Below are 10,232 nucleotides of genomic sequence, written 5' to 3'. Positions count from 1 at the left end.
TATATATATATATATATATATATATGTATGTATGTATGTATGTATTTGTGTGTCTGTGTTTGTCCCACCACCATCGCTTGACAACCGATGTTGGTGCGTTTACGTCTCCGTAAATTAGCGGTTCCGCAAAAGAGACCGATAGAATAAGTACTAGACTTGCAACGAATAAATCCTAGGGTCGATTTGTTCGAATAAAGTCGGTGGTCCATCATGGCCGCAGTCAAAATTACTGAAACAAGTAAAACAATAAAAGAATATATGTGTGTGTGTGTGTGTGTGTGTGTTTGTGTCTGTATTTTTCCCAAAACATCGCTTGACAAACGGTGTTGGTGTGTTACGCCACCGTAACTCTTGTGGTTTGGCCTAAGAGACCGATATAATAAGCACCAGGCTTTAAGAAAACAAAGTTATTATTGCGGTCGATTCGTTCGACTAAAACTTCTTGCGGGCGGTGCCCCAGCATGACCGTTATGCATTTCGCCAGGTGTGCTAACAATTCTACCAGTTCATCACCTTTTTCCTTTAAGAGCATAATCCTTTTTACTACAGACACAAGGCCTAAACATTCGTAGGGAGAAGGTAAGTCGATTACAACAACTACAGTGCTCAACTGGTACTTATTTTATCTACCCCGAAAGGTTGAGAGGCAAAGTCGACCTCTGTGGAATTTGAACTCAGAACTTAAAGACGGATGAAATGCTACTGAGCTCTGCGTGCTAACGATAAGAGTAACCATAAGAGCATCACAGCAAACCACAGTACATACCCAAGGCACACAGAGCTGCGCTCGGTAGGGAAGTGAAAGCACGCTATAAAAATAAAACTACTGAATAATAATAATAATGGGCTACAGCAAATATTCTGCTTAATACCACAGATTTGCTTGTCAGTTGTTTGACCATAACCAGTTGAGCATGTCCCTTGGTGGCTGACGATATGTGCATCTCTGATCACGAGCAGAAGTAGTGGGGGAGTATCATAGCCATGTGTTGAGAGGAGTTCTTTGGGGTTTGAATAGTTCATCTTTGGAAACATGGGTGTTTTGCTCAACATCCTTAAACAAACCTTATTCAGGGACCTTTTGAGCGGGATGGGCTACTCGACCTGAAAAAAATTCTAACTGGGCCCCACCTGCGAGGTCATGCGCTGTTTATCTTGATATGAGATCACCATGTCGCGCACATATGGTTGTGATGCATGTGCCTGGTGTACCCTTATCAGACGGGTAGTCATGATGGGTATATTGGGCTTTGTATATTTTACCCCAGTGTCACTTTGATGGCATGCACTGCTCTCTCACTCAATAATAATAATAAGAATTCATCACTGAGGGTTTATATAAAAGATTGGGGACGGTACCTTGAAAGTGTGTCAGCCGTGGATATTCATCGCAGGATTTTAGGGCAATACGGGAACAGTGCTCTTCTGTTTAGAAGTGTGTGTGAGTAGATCGAGAAGTTTAGAAATGATCAGACAAACGTGAAGCACGAAGACGAGTGCCCATCGGTAGCATGTTCTCTGCAAATTAGTCATGGTTCTGCATACGAAATCATCCACGACAAGCCTCGCTTCCACAAAGTGAATGCGAGCTGGGTAACAAGAGAGTTTATCGAAATGCATGAGCACTATCGTATGGAGGTCTGCCAATGCTTACTCGACCACTACAACGAGGAAGGCAAAGCTTTTTTTTTGAGAAAATAGATACAAGAGATGAATCCTGGGTCCATTACCCTGAGCTAGAATCCAAAAGGCAGAGCCAGGAGTGGAAACGCCTGGAATCGCCAGAGAAAAAAAAATTCAGCACTCAAACCTCCTCAGAAAAAGAGATGAGAACCGTTTTTTGGGGACGCAAAATGGCCTGTGTTGTAACATTATCAGGAAAAGAGGTGTACAGTCACCAGTGTAGGCTATAGTGAAATGCTGGTTAACAGCAGTTCTCACCATTTGCCGATGTCTCTCGTAAAATCAAGTGTTATTGTTGCGCGACAATGCATACCCATATACAGATGTCCACACTGTTGAAATCATTGTAAAACCGAGTTTTGAGTTGCTGGAACACCCAGTCTAGATTTTGCCCATTCTGGCTATTATCTCTTTGAGCCGCTCAAACATCTTTTACGTAGTCGTCGATTTGCTACGGACAAAGAAGCACAGGAAGTAGTATAGAATGAATGTGATTATATTTATAATTTTATTTAGCACACATTAAGGCTTTACAATATTTAAATGTATTTCAATTTTTTTCTGATCTACACTGGGTCGTGTATTGTTTCTATTTTACATTTTACTTTTATCTTAATTTTATAACCTATATAACAGCCATCTGATACCATATTCGGGATTTTGAAAAACTAATCGGCAATTTATTCAATTTCTTTTACTTTCTCATGGTAAACTTTCTCACTATAAAAGTATATCGCTCACACTGAGAGTGTGTGCATGCATGTGTGTAAGCAATTTCATAAGTACGTTGGGTAAGAAAAGCAAATAGGCCAAAGCGGTACTGAGTGGGGGAGGGGGCTTGAAAAAAATCATAAATTTTCAAATTTTTCCTTTGTACTGAAACGGTGTCTCCCATTGTTTTTAAATGCGTAGTGAAAAAAAGGAGAAAATCTGTCGGGAAGGGAGAGAAGGGGAATCATAAATTTTCAAAAAATTATGTTTATTAAGTGCTTTCTTCTTATCATTTGCAGGGATGTGGTGGAAAAAAAGATTTTAAAATCCCCGTCAAAATGGAGAAAATCCAACTTATGTGGGCGTGTTATTCCGAAAATACGCCAAGGCATTCTATTAAGAAAATTGTCCGGCATCGACGAGATACTTGACTAGTATACACGCATATACCCTCCCCCCCATATATATATACACACACACACACACACACACACACACACACACACACACACACACACACACACACACACACACACACACACACACACACATATATATATGCATTTTCTTTTATTCATTTATCTGTTTCAGTCATTTGACTGCAACCAGTGCCTGAACAAACGCTGAGATTCTATATATCGCTGACGCGGGTATTACTGATATGCCTAGCCGGGCGTCTGCCATTGACAAGGCCAAGAAAGACGGAAGTTATGTGATCTGGAAGCTCGAGTGCCCGTAGCAGATAGTTCTCGCTCGCTAACCTTATAAACACGAGTGCTTTTATGCATCACATGTCCATATGAAACGCCCTTTCATGACAAATAACGCAGTATTCTGTGTTCTACCACAATATCTATCTTTAAGTGGGAAATAAATATTACCTTTTGGCATTAATACCGCTTCTGTCGCTATCAATTATTAATTATTTATGTGTGTATGTGTGTATACATGGCTCAGAAGTGAAAGAGTAAAGCAATGAATGCTGTACGCCGAAAATTCTTAATCGATTTAAATTTCCTTCTTAGCCGGAGAAAAAAAAACCTAGTGGCAATTGTTAGTGACACGCAAAGGAAAGGAGGAGGCAACTTATAATTTCCAGAATTGAAGAATTAGACACTCAAAGCTTGCATTTATTTCGCATACTTAGTGCTACTGCGTGGTGTTAAAAATCTGAATAGAGTCTGTTTGATCTTTGAAACGATTAATTTTTTTTTTTAAAGAATGACGTTTAATATTAATATTTCTCAATTCAGTTAGAATCAATTTTAAGCAACAGATATTTTTGAAGTTATGTTATTTATTTTCTTTTGCTTTCAGATTGTGTAAAGTTAAATGTAACGATTAACAATACCATGACTACAATGCAGTATATTGTGTTCGGTGAATTTAATTATACGACGGCTGAAAAGAAGTGTCTGAAATGTAATGGACACCTTTTCCATGTTTATACTAAAGAGAAGATGATGCGTTTAAGAGGTCATATCGGTAAGTTGAACGAATGATGGAATCTATAGCCATAAATAATCTCTCTCCATGTAACATGAGGAATCCTTCTATTGCAAGTTTACTCTGGCATTCAAACCGGCTGTATCCGGGGTCGCTAAATTAAATATCAGTGAAACACTGGGGTCGATGTAATCGACTAGCTCCCCTCTTCCAAAATTGCAGGCCTTATGCCTTTAGTGGAAAGGATTATTATTCAGCCCTATAAGGCGGCAAGCTGGCAGAATCGTTTGCGCGCCGGGGGGGGGGGAAATGTTTAAGAGCATTTCGTCCGCCTTTACGCTCTTGGTTCAAATTCCGCCGAGGTCGACTTTGCCTTTCACCTTTCGGGGTCGATAAAATAAGTACTAGTTAAAATAGAATTGTTGGTGGCACAATAATTCTGTAAGAACAAATCGTGTGTATCTTACAATTTCATCTGGCAGGCTGTTGGACGGGAATTTTAGCTTGCGCGATTTGGCGACTTTTTCTGTGTGTGAGAACAATAAAGGTTTCAAATTTTGGCACAAAGCTATAAATTTCAGGGGAGAGGTAAGTCGATTACATTGACTCCTGTGCTCATCTGGTACTTATTTCATCGACCTCAGTGTTCAGCTGGTACTTATTTCATCGACCCAAAAGGATAACATGCAAGGTCGACAGCAGTGGAATTGAACTAAGAGCGTAAAGACGGACGAAATGTGTGATTTAGAATTAAATATCGCTTGAGATTGAATAACTTACCTGTTCTGCAGTGGCATATATAAAAGAGCCTTTTAGAAATAACTCAAAGATGATGAAAAATATATTGGGAAATATATGGTAGAATATGTAGAGAGTGAATACAGAGTAAAAGTAGTTACTCTGTACTCATCTATTTTAGACAATTTATTCTTTTCTACTCTAGATACAAGGCCCGAAATTTTGGGGGAGGGGGCTAGTCGATTAGATCGACCCAGTACGCAACTGGTACTTAATTTATCAACCCCGAAAGGATAAAAGGCAAAGTCGACCTCGACGGAATTTGAACTCAGAACGTAAAGACAGACGAGATACCACTAAGCATTTCGCCCGGCGTGCTAACGTTTCTTATTTCTTTATTACCCACAAGGAGCTAAACATAGAGGAGACAAACAAGGACAGACAAAGGGATTAAATCGATTACATTGACCCCAGTACACAACTGGTACTTAATTTTATCAACTCCGAAAGGATGAAAGGCAAAGTCGACCTCGGCGGAATTTGAACTCAGAACGTAAAGACAGACGAAATACCGCTAAGCATTTCGCCCGGCGTGTTAACGTCTCTGCCAGCTCACCGCCTTATTTTAGACAATTTATTGAAAAAGGGCCTGAGCATTCTCAACGAATTACAACACATGCTCTCGAGAATTATCCATAAACGTATCACGATTTCTCAAGCCAAATGCATTCAAGTCACCATTAAAACAGTGACAAAAGTCAATTCTGTCTTCAAGGATCAGGAATGTCTCGAAAATTAGCGTTCATGTCTTTACTATCTGTTCCTTTGTACACCATCAGCAACGATTTTCCTCAATTTTAAGGAACTGCATAATTCTCCCCCAGATTAAACTGTCTAATACGATTGCCCTTGGGTAGTAACTGCTATTTCCTGTTTGCTTACCCCTAGAAAGTATAAAAAATATGGTTAATATTTCCTTCAGACTTTGCAATTATTATTTTTATCCAAACCCCCAAAGAATCCCTCTCAACCCATGGTTATGGTGCTTCCTCACAACTGCCCATCATCAGAAATGCACATATTGTCCGCCACTACGGGACATGCTCAAATGGTTACAAGCAAATCTGTGGTATTGAGCAGAATATTTGCTATAACGATATTTCCGCTTCAGCACCTCAGCGCTGAATCTGTCTGAAATGTAATGGAAAATAGATCAGTTTCAAAACATTGATATCCAGGTCACAAAAGCGAAGTTTGAATAGAATAGCAATCATTTCCTTTGATTTCTAGATAGAAGCAAATAGGAAATAATACTTACTGACCAAAGACAAAAACAACAAATAAATATTTTGTTACACAGTGTAGAAGAATGTATAGAATAGCCATTACTATGTCTCCTAAATTTTTATTCTTTTATAAGAATGGAGTATATGCCAGGATATTTTCTAAGTCTGAAGTATATTCGGATGTTTCTTTTTACTTTTTGAATTTAACTGACGAGTCAAAACCCAATAAATACTTTATTTTACTTCACTAATTGTTTTAGTTGAAAATAATCGACTTTTTACAGTAAACTGTCCCGTTTTACAGTAAACTGATAAGATTTCATTAGGAGTATTTTTAACCATGCGACATTCAGCACTGCCTTCTCGTCTTTCTTTTTCTTACCGTCTTTCGCTTTCACATACACGCATACACAAACTCATTGACGAATATATGTGACTTACTGCAGCCGTGCTGGGGCACTGCTTTGAAAGGGTTTAGTCGAGCAAATCAACCGGAGAACTTGCATTTTTAAAGCTTGGTATTTATTCTATCGGGCTCATAGGCCGAACCACTTTGTGACGGGGACGAAAACAAACACCGGTTCTCAAGCAGCAGTGAGGAAGAAACACAGACGCAAAGACATACACACACACACACACACACACACACACATATTATTATACGAAGGCCTTCCACAGTCTCTGTCTATGAAATTCACTCACAAGGCATTTGTTAATCGAGGAGACACTTGACGGAAGTGTCACGCACTGGAACTGAACCCGAAATGTGATTGCAAAACGAACTTCTTAACTGCACAGCCGTGCCTGTACCAATGCGTATTTGCGTGTATTTTTGTGCGCATGTGTATGTGTGCCCGAGTGGAGGCGCAATGGCCCAGTGGTTAAGGTAGCAGACTTGCGGTCATAGCATCGCGGTTTCGATTCCCAGTTCGGGCTTTGTGAGTGTTTATTGAGCGAAAACACCTAAAGCTCCACGAGGCTCCGGCAGGGGATGGTGGCGAACCCTGCTGTACTCTTTCACAACAACTTTCTCTCACTCTTACTTCCTGTTTCTGTTGTGCCTGTAATTCAAAGGGTCAGCCTTGTCACACTGTGTCACGCTGAATATCCCCGAGAACTACGTTAAGGGTACACGTGTCTGTGGAGTGCTCAGCCACTTGCACGTTAATTTCACGAGCAGGCTGTTCCGTTGATCGGATCAACTGGAACCCTCGACGCCGTAAGCGACGAAGTGCCAACACAACACACATGTGTGCCTGTACGCATATGTTTATATGTGCGCATGTTTGTGTTTTCTTGGTGTGGGCATATATCTATATAGGCAACATGAATAAATTAGTACGTTTACGTACTTTTGCATATACATAACCCTGTTTGACTTGCAATGTCTTTGATACACATTGATGTTTTGCAAAATAGCTAATACCAGTTATTTAACTTTGAAATTTTATTTATAAAAGATATGAACTGGCATAACTATTGCGGCAAATGATATTTATTTACATGTGAAATGGATATATTTGGAACAATACTAGTTCATTCCTTCATTAACTTCTACATAAACTATCTTCCTACAAATGAGCTAAGTAATTCTAAGCTCTTAACAGAATAACATAATGTGACTTAATGCGTTTTAGTTTTTAAACTTTCTTCAGTGAAATATCAGGAGTTCATAATTAAAGATATAAAGGCGACGACGTCGTAGAATCGTTAGCGCGCCGGGTAAAATGCCTAGAAGCATTTTGTCCATCCTTACGTTCTAAGTTCAAATGCTGCTGGAGTCAACTTTGCCTTTCATTCCTTCCGGACTAAAGTATAGTTGAATACTGGGGTTGATGTAATAACTTATTCCGCCATTGAAATTGCTGGCCTTGTGGCAAAGTTTGAAACCAATAATTAACGATATAATTGAAATCTCTTTCTGACAAATCCTTTTCCAGATGTTAGTAAGAAGTATTGGATTGGTTATGAACGAAGGACTGAACCCGTCTGGACCTACCCTGAATACGGTTATTATCCGAAGGTCTTGAATTACACTAATTTAACTAGTGATAATCCAGATGAGAAGACACGCAAATGTATTGAGTTTGATTTTCAAGTAAAGTGGGAAGAACCTTTAGCGAAGTGCTATATACTCTGTGAAATAGAAACGAAGTTGTTTCTATACAAAGGTGAGTCTACTTAAATATTATTCTTTATTTACAAAACTACATAAAACAGCCAGCTGGCAGACTCGTGAATGCATCGGACAAAATACTCAGCGGAATTTCTTTGCGTTCTGAGTTCTAATGTAGCCGAAGTCAACTTTGCCTTTCATCCTTTCGGGTTTGATAAAATAAGAACCAGTTGAGCACCAGGGTCGATGAAATCCATTAATTCTCTCCCATTAAAATTGCTGGCCTTATGCCAATATTTGAAACTATATAGAACTACAAATTTTTCCATATGCTTGTAATGTTTTGGAATGTGAAAAAACCGGAATTAGTCCAATTCAGCATATATTTAAATTTTTATTGCTCACAGGGGGCTAAACATAGAGAGGACAAACAAGGACAAAGGGATAAAGTCGATTTCATTGTGTAACTGGTACTTATTTAATCGACCCCGAAAGGATGAAAGGCAAAGTTGATCTTGGCAGAATTTGAACTCAGATCGTAGCGGCGGCTAAACACAGAAATGTACAAAACAACTGATTGGGATCAGTAATGCGGTATGGTTTTACATAAAATGTGACTTTAAAAATTAAATAAAATATAAAAAATCGAATGATATTAACAATACAGAGACAATACAATTGAAGCGATGACCCCCACAAGCCCCGATCTATCGCTGGTACCTTTTTTGTTATTTTTTTCCGTCTATTCACACGGTTCCTTGCACACACAACACTCGTGCAACATGCTTCCATCTCTTTTGGAACGTGCACTCCGACAGACATCTCCTCTCCAGCCGCACTTTCCTTTTCAAATGAAAAGCAAAAAATGAACGTAAATTGTGACAGAGATAAAGTTGCCTGTTTTAATTCCTTTTATCCTAGTCTTCCATACTGTCTCTTTCGCTATTGCTACAACCGTGAGAAAACAATTCTTACCTTCGTTTGTTAAAACTCCCGGTGGGTCAATTTTTATAATTGACTCAGTCGACAGCTGTAGTCTTCCTTTGCCGGACAACAGGTGTTCAGCATAAGTCCACATTTCAGATATCTCCGGACACTCAACAATCATTGTGAGGTAACGCTTGAGTGTCTTCTGCGAGGCGCAGGTGTAGATACGGTTAGTATGAAATCTCAGTAGTTGTTCATGTAGCAGATCTCCCCTCTCCACACCGTCTATATTGTCCAAAGGACGGACTCTTGCTAATACTGTTTATTAATAGAAGCGACAACGAATATGGAGGTACTGCTTTGCGCTGAGCATTACCGCAAAGACTTCGATCATGTGATCTTAAATATATAGCAAAAAGTTGTTGAAAGGATATATTCCGAATTTCATTGTGGCTTCGCGACTGATAGGATCTCCCTTTCACAATTGTATGAAAATATAAATAATAAACCCAACTTTCCTAAGTTGATTTTGTTGTTCATGAAGGCCTTCGACCTTATGAGAATTCGTTTACAAGATTGGATGCGCTCCGAGGCTACTCAATATTGGCTTTCAGCAAATGGTAGTATACATTACCACATAAAGGAATATGCTGTTTCTCCAAACATAGAGATAAGAGGGCAAACGTTTTCTTGGTATATTTGGAGCCAAGGCACAAGATGTCACTCTGTGTAATTTTTTTGCATTATTGTAAGGGTCATTACCATGGTAAAGATATGGTAATGGTCAAGTAATAATCTTATGAAAGCCAAAAGAGCGAAATAGTCTCAGTGTCCATTTAAATTCAGTTCCTGTGTAGGTAGCCTCAATGGGAAGGACATATACATTACAACTTTCTTTTCTAAACATCGAGATCTTTTGCCCAATAAAAACGAATTCATTCGTTTATCTGCAATGTTGAATAATTTAGAGTATTGACTTAAATTTCACCGACTGTTTACTTCTGTTTTCTAGTTACAGCCCACCCAAATTTAATATGTAATAAAATATATTGTTACGAGAAAGTGCAAATTGGTTATTCCACTCAACGGTTGGTATCTTGTAACGACAAATCTAAATCCCTTGAAGTCGAATCTGGTGCAGAATACCAGTTTCTCAAAGAAAATATGGAAGGTAAGTTAACTGCGGTAGCATTTTCTCTGCAATAAACCGTTGACTCACTGTAACACTTGGCACCTTGACACTTCACACACACACACACACACACACACACACACACACACACACACACACACACACACACACACACACACACACACACACACAC

At 39.1% G+C, this 10,232-nt stretch overlaps 1 protein-coding gene across 1 annotated transcript in view; it reads left to right on the top strand.

Annotated features, from left to right (window-relative positions):
* LOC106868353 (uncharacterized) overlaps positions 1 to 10,232 on the top strand; it is a 21,990-nt gene that overhangs the window by 2,729 nt on the left and 9,029 nt on the right. Inside the window, exons 2-4 of the mRNA XM_014913568.2 lie at positions 3,712 to 3,879; positions 7,805 to 8,035; positions 9,920 to 10,078. Of these exons, the coding sequence (XP_014769054.1) occupies positions 3,712 to 3,879; positions 7,805 to 8,035; positions 9,920 to 10,078 (558 nt within the window). The remainder of the gene's footprint in view (positions 1 to 3,711; positions 3,880 to 7,804; positions 8,036 to 9,919; positions 10,079 to 10,232) is intronic.

This window comes from Octopus bimaculoides, chromosome 5, assembly GCF_001194135.2.
Source record: "Octopus bimaculoides isolate UCB-OBI-ISO-001 chromosome 5, ASM119413v2, whole genome shotgun sequence".
Taxonomy (NCBI): domain Eukaryota; kingdom Metazoa; phylum Mollusca; class Cephalopoda; order Octopoda; family Octopodidae; genus Octopus; species Octopus bimaculoides.
The sequence above is the reverse complement of the archived record's forward strand: the minus strand, read 5'-3'. Positions and strand labels throughout refer to the sequence as shown.